The 15,212-nt window shown below is 41.7% G+C and overlaps 2 protein-coding genes across 14 annotated transcripts in view; one reads left to right on the forward strand and one right to left on the reverse strand.

The window, feature by feature from the left end:
* Positions 1–6,182, forward strand: part of ATXN7 (ataxin 7) — a 140,206-nt gene extending 134,024 nt beyond the window's left edge. For 9 of the 12 annotated variants that reach the window (XM_029243580.1, XM_029243584.1, XM_029243581.1 and 6 more), the window contains 3 exons: positions 701–837; positions 3,315–3,538; positions 4,246–4,854. The gene's annotated coding sequence lies outside the window, so the exon portion shown is untranslated. Of the gene's footprint in view, positions 1–700; positions 838–2,046; positions 3,269–3,314; positions 3,539–4,245 lie in introns of those variants that run through there. The other 3 variants (XM_029243589.1, XM_029243582.1, XM_029243590.1) reach the window with 3 other exon arrangements.
* Positions 1,521–15,212, reverse strand: part of PSMD6 (proteasome 26S subunit, non-ATPase 6) — a 21,293-nt gene continuing 7,601 nt past the window's right edge. Inside the window, exons 6-8 of one of the 2 annotated variants that reach the window (XM_029243596.1) lie at positions 6,214–6,382; positions 1,875–1,952; positions 1,521–1,725 (exon numbers count right to left, since the gene is read on the reverse strand). In XM_029243596.1, coding sequence (XP_029099429.1) covers positions 1,629–1,725; positions 1,875–1,952; positions 6,214–6,382 — 344 coding nt within the window. In that variant the 3' untranslated portion in view covers positions 1,521–1,628. The remainder of the gene's footprint in view (positions 1,726–1,874; positions 1,953–6,213; positions 6,383–15,212) is intronic. The other variant, XM_029243597.1, reaches the window with a different exon arrangement.

The following is a 15,212-nucleotide window of genomic DNA, read 5'->3' on the forward strand; positions in this document are numbered from 1 at the left end:
TGCGGTACGCGGGCCTCTCACTGCTGCGGCCTCTCCCGTTGCGGAGCACAGGCTCCGGGCGCGCAGGCTCAGCGGCCATGGCTCACGGGCCCAGCCGCTCCGCGGCACGTGGGATCTTCCCAGACCGGGGCACGAACCCGTGTCCCCTGCATCGGCAGGCGGACTCTCAACCACTGCGCCACCAGGGAAGCCCCCATATTACCAATTTCTTCAAGAAATTACAGTGATCATTGTTAATAAGGTTTTATAAATAAGCATTTTTAGAAATCCATCCCGCATTTTAAGAGTCCACAGCACCTGCAGGAAGCTCCTGTCAGAGCACAGCTCTGGTCCCTGCTTCCTTGGCAAACAGTCAGTGGCCCCTCTTTCAGTACAGTACTGACGGCTGCCACTGTCTTGACTTTCAAGGCAGTGCTTCTAATACTTTGCCATTAAGTATATCATTTGCAAGAGGGCTTTGCTTTCCCAACCTGTTATTACTCGTAGTTTTACTCAAGTTTTTAATGAAGAATGAATGTTTGTTTCAAGTTATTTTCAACAGATTATCCACTGAGATCATGTGTTTTCTCCTAATATGTTAATGAATCATTCCCAACAGCAATGTAAACATGCTCTCTTAAAAAAAATGAATCAAAACCTCATACTTCTTTCCCCTTCCTTTTTACAGTAAAAGCCATCTCCCATTCTCTTTTTAACTCAGCTCTACCAAAACTGCTCGTCAAGGTCACCATTCAGCAAGCCTGGGATCCTCTCTCTCAGCAAATCCGGCTGCCTCTACAGTTTATACCACCACTCCCCAGCGTCCCTGCAGCTCAGGGCCATGGTGACACTTAAAAGGTAGGTCAAATTGGGCCATTCCTCTGCTGAAAACCTCCAGCGACTTTCTTCCCTCGATAATTGCTCTCGTGGTCTCTCTCTCTCCTTTTTCTGTAAGTATCACGGTACTAGAACTAGAGTAGGCCTTCTATGACACCCTACTAGAGAGGCCTTCTATGACACCCTATAGCAGAGCGCTCTCATGCCCTATTAATCACCTTTATCTGGTTTTGTATTTCTTTCTTCCTAGCACTTCTCCCCCTCTGACTCACTAAGTTTATAATTGGGATATAGCTAAAAGCTTCAGTGAGACTGGCTTTGGCGGCAGATTCTAGAATCTAGCGTTATGGTAGCCTCAAAAGAGAAGGAGTAACTTCCTGTCTTCTGTAGATACTTGTTTCTGAGGGAAAGCTTACGATACACTGCATTTCTCATCTCTCTCCTATGTACGAAGCACTGTGTGTTTAATCATACAGCATCTTCTCTTCTTCGTAAAATTCAGAAGGCTTAAAAGGTAAGAGATGACATGCATGATCCCCTATTTTACTGAAGAGGCAGAGTCAGGATTAGAACTCAAGTAAAGGCCTGTAGTCTCTGTAACCATTTACCATAAACCAGAGCTGTTCAAATGATGCAAATGTGACATTATTTATTTGAACATTACTGGACCCCATTCTTAAAGAGAGATGTCAAAAAAAGTAAACTGAAAGAAACCATGCAGTATTTATTTTATACAGTTCAACTGGGCACAAAGTAAAGTAAGCACCTCTACAGGAAATCCTTGGTGTATGAGGTTGTTTTTTTTTTCCCCCTTACATATTAATTACTCTGGATAGTTTCTGAACTCTGTTTAATAGCAGGTCTCCTTTCTTGATAGTTTCTTGGTACTGCCAGTTCTTGCTATCAGGTCTATAAATAAATCGAAGAAAAAATGAATTATTTACCAGTCACGTTACTCCATAACAATAGTTGACCTACTTTAAAAAGAAGGCACTCTTCTTTTAAGAGTGCCCTTTATTTTGTGCAGTATTACAAATGATACACAAACTTAAGAGTACCTGTTCGTTTCCACTATTTCATTCACTTTATCTATTTTGCAGTGTAGCCTCCCAGCAGCAATAAATCTGGAGAGTTCCCTAATTGAGAGAGAAGGGGAAAAAAAGCCTTTAGCATTAGCCTTATAGAGAATTCTTAGAAAAATATAAATAAACACATGATTTGTCTTTCAAGGTAACATTTTGATGTGCAGTAGTTGAGAAGATGGTCTCCAGTGTATTGCAGGTGTCTTATCTACCAGCATTAACGTGACCCTACAAGTGCCTGTTCCTACGAAGCGTAGGTGGTCAAAGAATGAAGCCATTCACAAGTACAGAAGCGCTCAGGAAAAAACCTGAAGGGGTTAGAAAAATTAAATAAACATAAGGAGGAAAATAATGCGCTTTACTGGGGCGGGGTAACCTGACGAAACCGTCCAGTTTCCTTCTACTTAACCTTTCCGGAGCAGGGAACTCTAAGGATTTTCAAAATCCTTCAGAGCACAGAGGGAAGGAAAGCTTTCCTAGGAATGTGAAAAAAGGCATTTGTGAGTATATCCCGTCACAACCCAAACCCCCCTAATTTAAGACAGTTACTTAAACAACAGTCAGTCACACACCCAGCTCCACAGCAGCATCAGCAGTGAAGCCCTCCATCCAGGTCTATGTACCACCATATGACACAGAGAAGAGAGAAAAATGCTCAGAAATGCACTAGAGCTACATGAAGACAGCTTTCCAATGCTGCCAAAGAGAATCAACGGAAAGCTGACTCCTTTAAGATAATCCATTTATAGTAGAATGATTAGGGGGAGTCTTCCTAATTAAGAAAAATCTGATTCCAAATAAAAATTATGTCACAGACACTAAAACATCTTGATCCTAGCACATAAACACCAACAGGAAAGGAACTCCAAATCTTAAGAACCCAAATCTCGAACGGAAGTGCCATTTCAAGTCAGTGGGGAAAGGTTGGCTTATGGAATGGTGTTGAGGCAGCCTAATTATCACAAATCCCAGAAACCATGTAAGGAGAAAACGATAAACTCGATTATGTAAAGAGAATTTCTACATAGCAAAACACTATCAAAATCAAGTCCAAAACCAAAACCAAATGAAAATGTGGCTAAAAGATGTTTGCAGTATGTCGTTGCCACTGGTCAGTGGTGAAAGCCCCTGAAAGCCCCGCTATTCCTTTTCAATAAGGAAACGTGCAATTTTGGAAAATCTGGCGATGGGCTTGAAAGATGGGGAAGTTATGCTATTGAAGATTTTAAGCTAGAGGTTATCTTAAAACTAGCGAGAACTACGTGTAACAATGTTTATAGAGCATGCTGTATTGCTATACTCGTTAAAAATTCAACTGTTGGTTTTTGAGTTATGTTACTGAGTGGCTTCAGGTAAAAATCTAAAAATTAAAAGAGATCAGCACTGTTTCTAAACTCACTTGTGTTCATTTTCCAGCAGCGTACATAGTTGCATCTCCAGAGTGCAGCTGCAAAACCCGCTGGCAGTGAAGTACACAGAGAATACTACCCAACCAGATACAAGCAGCCTTGTGAGTCCTACCCAGATCCAAAGACCAGCAGGGGAAACCTCTAAAGAATCATCTTGATGTTATGATTCAGGAGAACAGCGCTAGACTTGACGTACAAGCAAACTCTAACTCAAGAATGCCCTCTGCTGAGGTAAGACCTCCCAGTCAACTGCTGACACCCAGGCTGACAATTCCACTGCTTCTTCCCATGCCCACCATCACCAGACTAGTTCAGCCCTTCATTTACCACCCCAATGCCCCCCCCACACACACCCTGCCCCACCCCACGACGAGACTCTAAACAACTTTACAACATCCCTTCAGATCCAACCTAGTATCTTCCTCCCATGCTTTGCTCTGGACCTCCCTGTGCCCATCGCCACACGTTCCTTCCCGTGCACCTAGGCTGCTGGTTTCTCAACCATGCTCCTAAATAAATCTATCTCTGCTATTTCCTCCATCTGGAATGTCCTTTTCCCCACCACTTCCTATAAAAATCCTAAATACGCAATGACAACCAGTCTCAATGCCCACGGGAAGCCATCTGTGGTGTGCCCATTTCGGGGGCACTTCGATCACATATTCTGACTCCTAGTTATGCTCACTCTGAACTATGTACACTAAGAGTAAGCAGAGTCTCCTTTCTGGTTACAACACCGAAGTTTAACTACTAATGCCCTAAATCCGTGTTCAAGTCCCATTCCCTAGGTGACGCTTTTGTCGCCTCCCCGTGTGTGCTAATCAATCAAACATATCCCAAGATGACTCCTCTTCCCCAAACAAACCACCTACCAACAAAATGGGAGAATACAGCCCCTGGGTATGGTTTCTAACCTTACATCTTACATATGTCAACAGAAGGCCCGGTTTATTCAAATAATGGCCTGGTCCCCTTCTCCGACAATATCTTATCAAGTCTAAGGAAGTGGAAGTACACTCCTCGTTCAATCGTCCAAAATCATTTTAGGAGGGAAGGAAACAATCTGTGAAACCCAGGCGTGAATCAGATATTTCAAACAAGGCCTTTCTGGTAACAACAACTGCAGCTCGGTATGTACTTGACAACCTCTGCCTCTAAAGTTGGTCTGAGACCATGAAGGGAACAATTAATACCACCAGAAATCCACATACCATCAAATTCAGATGCCATTGTAATGACTTGCAGAACACTGCAGTGTGTCTATCTAACTGGTACTCCCCTGCTTCGTGCATCTTATCCACAGCTTCAACTGAGCCTCGCACTGCTCCCAACCAGCGGACACGGCTTTACCACCACCACAGCGCAGTTAAGAAACTAAAGGCTAGGAAGCCAGACCAGCCCCTGCTTTTGCCCACCACAGGAAGCCACTCCTTACACTGTCGCATGAGAATCACGTTTATAACACTGCTCTTGGGCAGTGGTTACCAATTTCACACACGAGTTCAGAAGTACGAGTTCAATTCAGAAGTGAAACAAAACCAAACCAACCGAGGGAACGCAGCCTTCTATTTTGGTATGGATAGGATAACCAACAAAAACCACTATCACTGCCTCTTTTTCTTTCACAAAAGAGAAGGAGGAAATTTCTGGCTCCATAGTTTGGGTACGGTTAAGATCTGTGCATTTTACTGAACGCAAAGATTACTCAAAACCAACCCGCCCACCCATAAACAGCCTTTCAAGCGGCTAAAAATCAGATGGAAGGTGATAAAACAAACGTAACAAAATGTTAATAAATTACAGAATCAAGGATCTATGGGAATTTACAGTGTAACTCTTTACAATGTTCAGCATGTTTGAAATTTTTCGTAATAAAATATTAGAAAAAAACCCAAAATGGCTAAAAAGAGTGTGGTCTTTTAAAATGAAATGCAGCTTCATTAAAAAGTGCGTTTTTCACTGTGAGCCACTGCAAACTACATCTTCAAAGTTAAAAGGCTGATGTTTGGGAACCACTTATATATCTAGATACCACCTGGACAGCTCACGTTCTGAACGTCTACGTCTCCCCAACTCTACATCCACTACCCTGCGTCCAAGACACGGGGACACTTCCTCCATGAGCTGCTGAACAGGCCACCTGGTCCCCCATGCAGTGTGTGTGAAGACAGCATGGAACCGTGCTACCCACCGGAGGCTTAAACTGCTCCAGTGGCTCCCCACAGCGCCTGGATTAAAACCCAAGTTCCCCACCAGGCCCTACACGACCGTACACCGCCTGACTCTCGCACGGCTACCCCCCTGCCCCCACTACTATGCTGCAGCTATGCATCTTTCTGTGCCACTGTATTATCTCTGTAGACTCACTTCTACCTGAAATGACTTACACGTTTATTTGCTTACTTGCCAACTCTCCCCATAACTAGAATGAAACTCCATGAAGACAGAGACCTGAAACAATGCCAACCCATTCAGTTAAGGCTTTAGTACATATTTGATGAATCTCATTCAAGCTGGAAGTTCCATTTTTAACAACCAGTTTGCCCAGAATTGCAGTAGCAACCAAAACATTGAAGGCATTAGCAGAGGAAATAGCTCTCTATCTATCTTATACTTCACACTAGGTCCTAAGAGTCACTACTGTAGTAGCAGTGTGGCTCACAAAGGCGTAACAGAGACGACTTCTGCTCCAGTTATTATTAAAAGTAGACTTCTGTCCCATCTTTGCTACTACAGTAGAAACACATGAAAGCAGAGATAACGGATATGATTGTTTTGATACTGAAAGGAAAATTCTTAGATCTTGTTTTTATAATTGAGGGAAGCAATGTAAATGGAGAAAATATACAAGTTCACACATGCAAAGGTAAGTGTAAAAAATAAACTGACATGTTACTTAAACTTACTGATCAATGAACTCCACACCAACACCAAAGGCTTCTGCCATATAGCCCAGGGTTAATGACCTGTATGACTCGAGCAGCTGGCTGTACGCGTGAATCCGCATCTCTCTCACGTAGTATCGATAATGAGGAGCAAAAAGCCAGTCCTTTTTCATTTCCTGTTCCACAACAGCTGCAATGAATAACATGACAAATTATAAGGACCTCCCTTTGGATAAACCGATTAAACTGGACGATGGATTTATAACATGATAGAAATTAACAGCCTTTATCTGTAAAGTGTATACAGAGTATTAATGAGCAATCCACACACACAAGTGCAAATTATTTTACTGAATATCTACTACTATCTATCACTGTTCTAAATAATGAGGACACAGTAGGAGACCAAAAGACAAGATCTCTGCTGCCACAGCAACTAAATTTTCAAAGAGAAGAGAGACATAAATGAACAAATAAAGAAGGTACTCTCTGAAAAGAACGAGTTCTGTAAGGAAAATAAAATTGATGTGATAGTGAACAGGAGGGCTTCCATGGGATTGGAGTCGACAGGAGAAGACTTCTCTGAGGAACCTGCCCTGCAGAGAGCAGGAGGCTTAGAGCAACACAAAGAACGCAAAGATCCAAGGCAGGAAGAGCCTGGCTAAGCCCAAGAGCAAAAAGGAGAGCAGGTTCAGAACGTAGCAGGAGGACAGCTACAAGGATACAGAAGGTAAGCAAGACAAAAGATTCAAGAATACACTTATGTTTCTGGCTTGAACAAGACAAAAATCCCTGGAGAAGGAGAATTTTTCTTTCTTTTTTTTTTGAGTTGCTTTGTGTGTGTGTGTGTGTGTGTGTGTGTGTGTGTGTGGCGGTGGTGGGGGGAGGGGGGGAGGGGGGGAGGGAAGGATTCAAACATTACACTTCAGCAGGGTTGAGGTGGATTCCCCTGTCGGACACCCAAGTCAAAGATCCCAAGGCTTGGGTCTGATGCTCACTGGCAAGTGTGGGGCTGGAGACATGAATCTGGAAATCACTGCCATCCATATGTATTTGATGACAGAATTATAGAGATAAGGGCAATGACCAAGCCTGGGCCAGTTAGTCACTGAGAGGCCTAACAAAGGATGAGGCAGTAGGTCCAGAGAAAATACATTATTTCAATACACTGAAGTTCTAAGGTCCTTAAAAAAGGATAACTGGCAGTTACAAGGAGTTCTGCCTGTTTGATCTGCCACTACATACACAGTGTCTGATGCCCGACAGCCACTTAAAAATACTGACTCAACCAGCTATTTCCAAAAGACATAAAGATACATTTTAAAGAAAAAGAAAAAAACCTACTTACAAAACTGCATGTAAAATACACCCACACATGTTTAAAGGTGTTATGTGCTTATACGTCTGGATACAGATGCCCTTGGACGGACACCCTTGGAACGTGAAATCAGTAGTTGCCTCTAGAGAAACGACCTGGGCAATCAAAGGGAAGAGAAACTTTTCCTTCTTTCTATGATACAGTTTGAAAATTTTCCATGTATACAAAAAACTCTGGGGTTTTTTTTGGTGTGTTATTTTCTGATTTTTAAAGTACATATAATGAATAAAAGTTCTGGAAGGATATATAACAATCTTAAAATGTTTCTATTCCGGAAGAATTCTGTGTATGTGAACGTGTAAATGAATTTGGACCTAGGGCTGTCTCATCTCAGTTTATTTTTAGTTTTTGAAAACCAGCAGGTATTACCCAGAAAAGGATGCTATATTTTACCTTTCAAATAAAATATTTCATAGTACAAAGTCTATGTATATTTGGAGAAGCAAAAAGGCTTATTTATATATAAAACCAAATAAATGCTACATGCCTTAGTACATAAAAGGAGAGAGTAAATGATACAAATGATGACTGCTGTCAAAAAGATTTAACTATCTTCCTGTGTATTTTAAATACCTGGGAAATCATGAGCAGGCACCAGGCCCTGTCCCCACTGTCCCAGAAGTGTGCGAACAGCAGCCACCCATATGAGACCCGCCACAAGGCACCAAGTGCTAATTAACCCCGCTCTACCGGGAAGGGCCACTATACCTGCACACCCGTATCAAGTGGATAACAGCCAGCACACGCTGAGCAAAGAGGCAGCAAGCATCCAAACTAAAAGCCACCACTCGATTCCAGAGAAGAGGGCAGAGTAGAAGGACTTGAGCTCACCCACTCTCGCAAAAACACCAAAATCACGACCGCTGAACCACTGATAAAGAAGACTGGAACCTACCAACACAGATATTTCACACTCAATGAAAAGAAGAAGCCACAACAAGACGGCAGGAGGCGCACTGTTGTGACATAATCGAATCCCATTCCTGCCGGGCGAGTGACCCCCAAACTGGAAAATAAATATATCACAGAGGTTCTCCCACAAGAGTGAGAGTCCTGAGCCCCACATTAGGCTCCTCAGCCTGAGGGTCTGGCACTGGGAGGAGGAATCCCAAAAGCTTTGAAGGCCAGTGGGGCTTGAGTACAGGAGCGCCACAGGACTGGGGGGAACAGAGATGCTACTCTTGGAGGGCGCACACAAGGTCTCATGTACACTGGGACCCAGCACAAAGCAGCAACTCCACAGGAGCCAGGGCTAGACCTAACTGTGAGTCTTGGAGGGTCTCCTGGGGAGGCAGGGGCTGGCTGTGGCTCACACCAATCACTAGTCTCTGGGGGGAGGCCCCAGAGACTATTGATCACCATGAGCTCTCCTGGAGGTCACCATTTTGGCATCAAGACCTGGCCCCTACCCAACAGCCTACAGGCTCCAGTGCTGGAAAGCCTCAGGTCAAACAACCAGCAGGATGGGAACACAGCCCCACCCACCATCAGACCAGCTGCCTAAAGCCATACTGAGCTCCCAGCCACCTATAAACACACCCCTTGACACTGCCCTGCCCACCACAGGGACGAGACCCACCAGTGAGCAGGCACCACTCCCTCGCACCAGGAAGCCTGCACAAGCCTCAGGACCAACCTCACCCACCAGAGGGCAGACACCAGAAGCAAGACGAGCTACGATCCTCCAGCCTGCAGAAAGGCGACCACAAACAGAAAATCAGACAAAACGAGACAGCAATGTGTTTCAGATGAAGGAACAAGATAAAAATCCATAAGAACAACTAAATGAAGTGGAAGTAGACGACCTACCTGAAAAAGAATTTACATTGATGACAGTAAATATGATCCAAGATCTCAAAAAGAATGGAGGCACAGACCAAGAAGTTACAAGAGACGTTTAACAAAGAGAAGATTTAAAGAATAAACAGAGACGAACAACACAAAAACTGGAATGAAAAATAAACTAGAAAGGATCAGTAGCACAATAACTAAGGCAGAAGAACGAACGAGTAAGCTGGAAGACGGGATGGTGGAAATCCCTGCCACGGAACAGAATAAAGAATGAAAAGAAATGAGGACAGTCTCAGAGACCTCTGGGATAACACTAAATGCACCAACATTCACATTATAGGGGTGCCAGAAGAAAAAGAGAGAGAGAAAGGGCCTGAGAAAATGTTTGAAGAGATTATGGCTGCAAACTTCCCTAACATGAGAAAGGAAACACTCACTCAAATCCAGGAAGCACAGAGAGGCCGATACAAGATAAACCCAAGGAGGAACACTCCAAGACACATATTAAACAAAAAGTAAAGACAAAAAATATAAAAAGCAACAAGGGAATAGCAACAAATAACATACAAAGGAACCCCCATAAGATTATCAGCTCATTTTTCAGCAGAAACTGCAGGACAGAAGGGAGTGGCATGATATATTTAAAGTGATGAAAGGGAAGAACCTATAACCAAGAATACTCTACCCAGCAAGGCTCTAGTTCAGATTCGATGGAGAAATCAAAAGCTTTACAGACGAGCAAAAGCTAACAGAGTTTAGAACCACCTTTACAACAAATCCTAAAAGAACTTCTCTAGGCGGAAAAGAAAAGGCCACAACTAGAATCAAGAATATTACAAATGGAGAAGCTCACCGGTAGAGGCAAATACAAAGTAACGGTAGGAAATCATCCACACGTATATATTATATCAAAACCCGCAATTGTGAGGAAAGTACACAGGCAGGATATTGGAAATGCATTTGAGATTAAGAGATCAGCAACTTAACACAATCCTGTACATATACAGACTGCCATATCAAAACCTCATGGGAATTACAAACCAAAAATCTACAATAGAGACACAAAAGAGAAAACGCAATCCAAACACATCACTGAAGACAGACAACAAATCACGAGAAGAGAACAAAAGAGGAAGGAAAGAAAAAAAGACCTTCAAAACCAAATCCAAAACAATTAACAAAATGGCAATAAAACATTCATATTGATGATTACCTTAAACGTAAATGGATTAAATGGTCCAACCAAAAGACACAGATTGGCTGAATGGATAAAAAACAAGACTCGTATACATGCTATCTACAAGAAATCCACTTCAGATCTAGGGACACATACAGACAAAGTGAGGGGATGGAAAAAAGGTATTCCATGCAAATGGAAATCAAAAGAAAGCTGGACTAGCAGTACTCATATCAGACAAAATAGACTTGAAAATAAAGACTTGCAGGAGACAAAGGACACTACATAATGATCAAGGGGTCAATCCAAGAAGATGTGACAGTTGTAAATATATATGCACCGAACACAGGAGCACCTCAATATATAAGGCAAATGCTAACAGCCATAAAGGGAGAAATTGACAGTAAGACAGTAATAGCAGGGGATTTTAACATCCCCCTTTCATCAATGGACAGATCATCCAGACAGAAAATCAATAAGGAAACACAGGCATTAAACGACACATTAGACCAGATGGACTTAATTGATATTTACAGAGCATTCCATCCATCCAAAAGCAGCAGAATACTCATTCTTCTAAACATTCTCCAGGACAGATCACATCTTGGGCCACAAATTGAGCCTCAGTAAATTTAAGAAAAGTGAAATCGTATCAAGCCTCTTTTCCAACCACAGCACTATGAGATTAGAAATCAGTTACAGGAAAAAAAACTGTAAAAAACACAAACACATGGAAGCTAAACAATATGTTACTAAACCACCAGTGGCTCACTGAAGAAATCAAAGAGGAAATCAAAAATTACCTAGAGACAAATGACAATGAAAACATGATGGGCCAAAACCTTGGCACACAGCAAAAGCAGTTCTAAGAAGGAAGTTTACAGCAATACATTCTTACTTCAGGAAACAAGAAAAATCTCAAATAAACCACCTAACCTTACACCTAAAGCAACCAGAGGAAGAACAACAAACAAAACCCAAAGTTAGTAGAAGGAAAGAAATCATAAAGATCAGAGCAGAAATAAATGAAATAGAGACGAAAAAAACAATAGAAAGGGTCAATGAAACTAAAAGCTGGTTCTTTGAGAAGATAAACAAACTTGCTAAACCTGTAGCCAGACTCAACAAGAAAAAAAAGGGAGAGGACTCAAATCAATAAAATGAGAAACGAAAAAGGAGAAGTTACAAGGGATACCACAGAAATACAAAGGATCATAAGAGACTACTACAAACAACCATATGCCAATAAAATGGACAACCTGGAAGAAGTGGACACATTTTTAGAAAGAATGTGGACAAATTTTCCATGACTGAACCAGGAAGAAATAGAAAATATGAACACACCAATCACAAGTACTTAAATTGAAACAGTGATTAAAAAACTTCGAACAAACATAAGTCCTGGCTTCAGAGGTGAATTCTGTCAAACATTTAGAGAAGCATTAACACCTGTCTTTCTGAAACTCTTCCAAAAAATTGCAGAGGAAGAAACGCTCCCAAGGTCATTCTATGAGGCCACCCTCACCCTGACACAAAACCAAAGATACCACAAAAAAAAGAAAATTACAGGCCAGTATCACTGATGAACATAAACACAAAAATACTCGACAAAATACTAGCAAACCAAATCCAACAATACACTAAAAGGATCTCACAGCATACTCAAGTGGGATTTATCCCAGGTATGCAAGGATTCTTCAATGTCCACAACTCAATCAGTGTGATACACATTAACAAACTGAAGAATAAAAACCATATGATCATCTCAACAGATGCAGAAAAAGCTTTTGACAAAATTCAACGCCCATTTATGATAACAGCTCTCCAGAGTGGGAATTGAGGGGGAACTTACCTCAACATAATAAAGGCCATATATGACCAACCCACAGCTAACATCATTCTCAACAGTGAAAAGCTATAAGCGTTCCCTCTAAGATCAGCAACAAGGCAAGGATGGCCACTGTCACCACTTCTATTCAGCATAGTTTTGGAAGTCCTAGCCATGGCAATGAAAGAAAAAGAAATAAAAGGAATCCAAACTGGAAAAGAAGTAAAACTGTCACCGTTGGCGATGACATGATACTATACATAGAAAATATGCTACCAGAAAACTACTAGAGCTCATCAATGAATTCAGTAAAGTTGCAGGATACAAAATTAATACACAGAAATCCTTTGCATTCCTGTATACTAACAACAAAAGATCAGAAAGAAAAATTAAGGAAACAATCCCATTTTCCATCACATCAAAAAGAACAAAACACCTAGGAATAAACCTACCAAAGGAGACAAAAGACCTGTACTCTGAAAACTGTAAGACCCTGAAGAAAGAAACTGAAGATGCCACAAACAGATGGAAGGATATATACCATGTTCTTGGATTGGAAGAATCAATATTGTCAAAATGACTGTACTACCCAAGGCAATCTACAGATTCAGTGCAATCCCTATCAAATTACAAATGGCATTTTTCACAGAACTAGAACAAAAAATTTTTTTACTTTATATGGAGACACAAAAGACCCTGAGCAATCCTGAGAAACAAAAACGGAGCTGGAGGAATCAAACCCTCTGATTTCAAACTATGCTACAAAGCTACAGTCATCAAGACAATATGGTGCTTGGCACAAAAACAGACATATAGATCAACAGAGCAGGATAGAAAGCTCAGAAATAAAAACTCAGGCACTTATGGTCAGTTAATCTACAACAAAGAAGGCAAGAATATACAATGGAGAAGAAACAGTCTCTTCAATAAGTGGTGCCGGACAGCTACATGTAAAAGAAATTAGAACATTCTCTAACACCATACACAAAAATAAGCCTGAAATGGATCAAAGACCTAAATGTAAGGCTGGACACTATAAAACTCTTAGAGGAAAGCATAGGCAAACCACTCTTTGACATAAATCACAGCAATATCTTTTTTGATCACCTCCTAGAGTAATGAAAATAAAAATAAGAATAAACAAATGGGGCCTAATTAAACTTAAAATCTTCTGTACAACAAAGGAAACCATAAACAGAAGGAAAAGACAACCCACAGAATGGGAGAAAATATTTGCAAATGAAGCAACCTACCAGGGATTAATCTCCAAAGTACACAAACAGCTCACACAGCTCTATGTCAAAAACAAACAAACAAACAATGCAGTCAAAAAATGGGCAGGGCTTCCCTGGTGGTGCAGTGGTTAAGAATCCGCCTGCCAATGCAGGGGGCATGGGTTCGAGCCCTGGCCCAGGAAGATTCCACATGCCATGGAGCAACTAAGCCTGTGCACTGTAACTGCTGAGCCTGTGCTCTAGAGCCTGCGGGCCACAACTACTGAGCCCATGTGCCTAGAGCCTGTGCTCCTCAACAACAGAAGCCACCGCAATGAGAAGCCTGCTCGCCGCAATCAGAGGAAAGCCCACACGCAGCAACAAAGACCCACTGCAGCCAAAAAAATTAAAATAAAAATGAGCAGAAGATCTAAATCAACATTTCTCCAAAGAAGACACACAGATGGCCAAAAAGCACATGAAAAGATGCTGAACATCAGTAATTATCAGAAAAGTGCAAAGCAAAACTACAATGAGGTATCACCTCACAAGGGTCAGAATGGCCATCATCAAAATGTCTACAAACAATAAATGCTGGAGAGGGTGTGGAGAAAAGGGAACCCTCCTACACTGTTGGTGGGGATGTAAATTGGTGCAACCACTATGGAGAACAATATGGAGGATCTTTTAAAAACTAAGTATAGAACTACCATATGATCCAGCAATCCCACTCCTGGGCATATATCCAGAGAAAACCATAATCCGAAAAGTTACATGCAACCCAATGTTCACTGCAGCACTATTTAAAACAGCTAACACATGGAAGCAACCTAAATGTCCACTGACAAAGGAATGGATAATGAAGGTGTGGTACACATATACAATGGAGTATTACTCAGCCACAAAAAAAGAATGAGATAATACCATCTGCAGCAGCACGGATGGATCTACAGATTATCATACTAAGTGAAATAAGTCAGACAGAGAAACATAAATATATGGTATCACTCATACGTGGTATCTAATTTAAAAAAAAAAGATACAGGGCTTCCCTGGTGGCGCAGTGGTTGAGAGTCCGCCTGCCGATGCAGGGGACACGGGTTCGTGCCCCGGTCCGGGAAGATCCCACATGCCGCGGAGCGGCTGGGCCCGGTGAGCCATGGCCGCTGAGCCTGCGCGTCCGGAGCCTGTGCTCCGCAACGGGAGAGGCCACAACAGTGAGAGGCCCGCGTACCGCAAAAAAAAAAAAAAAAGATACAAGTGAACTTACTTACAAGACAGAAACAGACTTACAGATATCAAAAATAAACTTACGGTTACCAAAGGGGAAACGGGAGGGGGAGGGATAAATCAGGAGATCGGGTTGAACATACACACACTACTATATATAAGATAGATAACCAACAAAGACCTACTGTATAGCACAGGGAACTCTACTTAATATTCTGTGATAACCTATATGAGAAAAGAATCTAAAAAAGAATGAATATATGTATATGTATAACTGAATCACTTTCCTGTACACCTGAAACTGACACACTGTAAATCAACTATACTCCAATGAAATTAAAACATTTTTTAAAAATAAAAATAAAAAACTATCTGGGAAATGAGTAAATTTTAAAAGGTTGC

The sequence above is a fragment of the Monodon monoceros genome, unplaced genomic scaffold (assembly GCF_005190385.1).
Source record: "Monodon monoceros isolate NGI ecotype Baffin Bay Population unplaced genomic scaffold, NGI_Narwhal_1 Super_Scaffold_3, whole genome shotgun sequence".
Lineage (NCBI taxonomy): Eukaryota > Metazoa > Chordata > Mammalia > Artiodactyla > Monodontidae > Monodon > Monodon monoceros.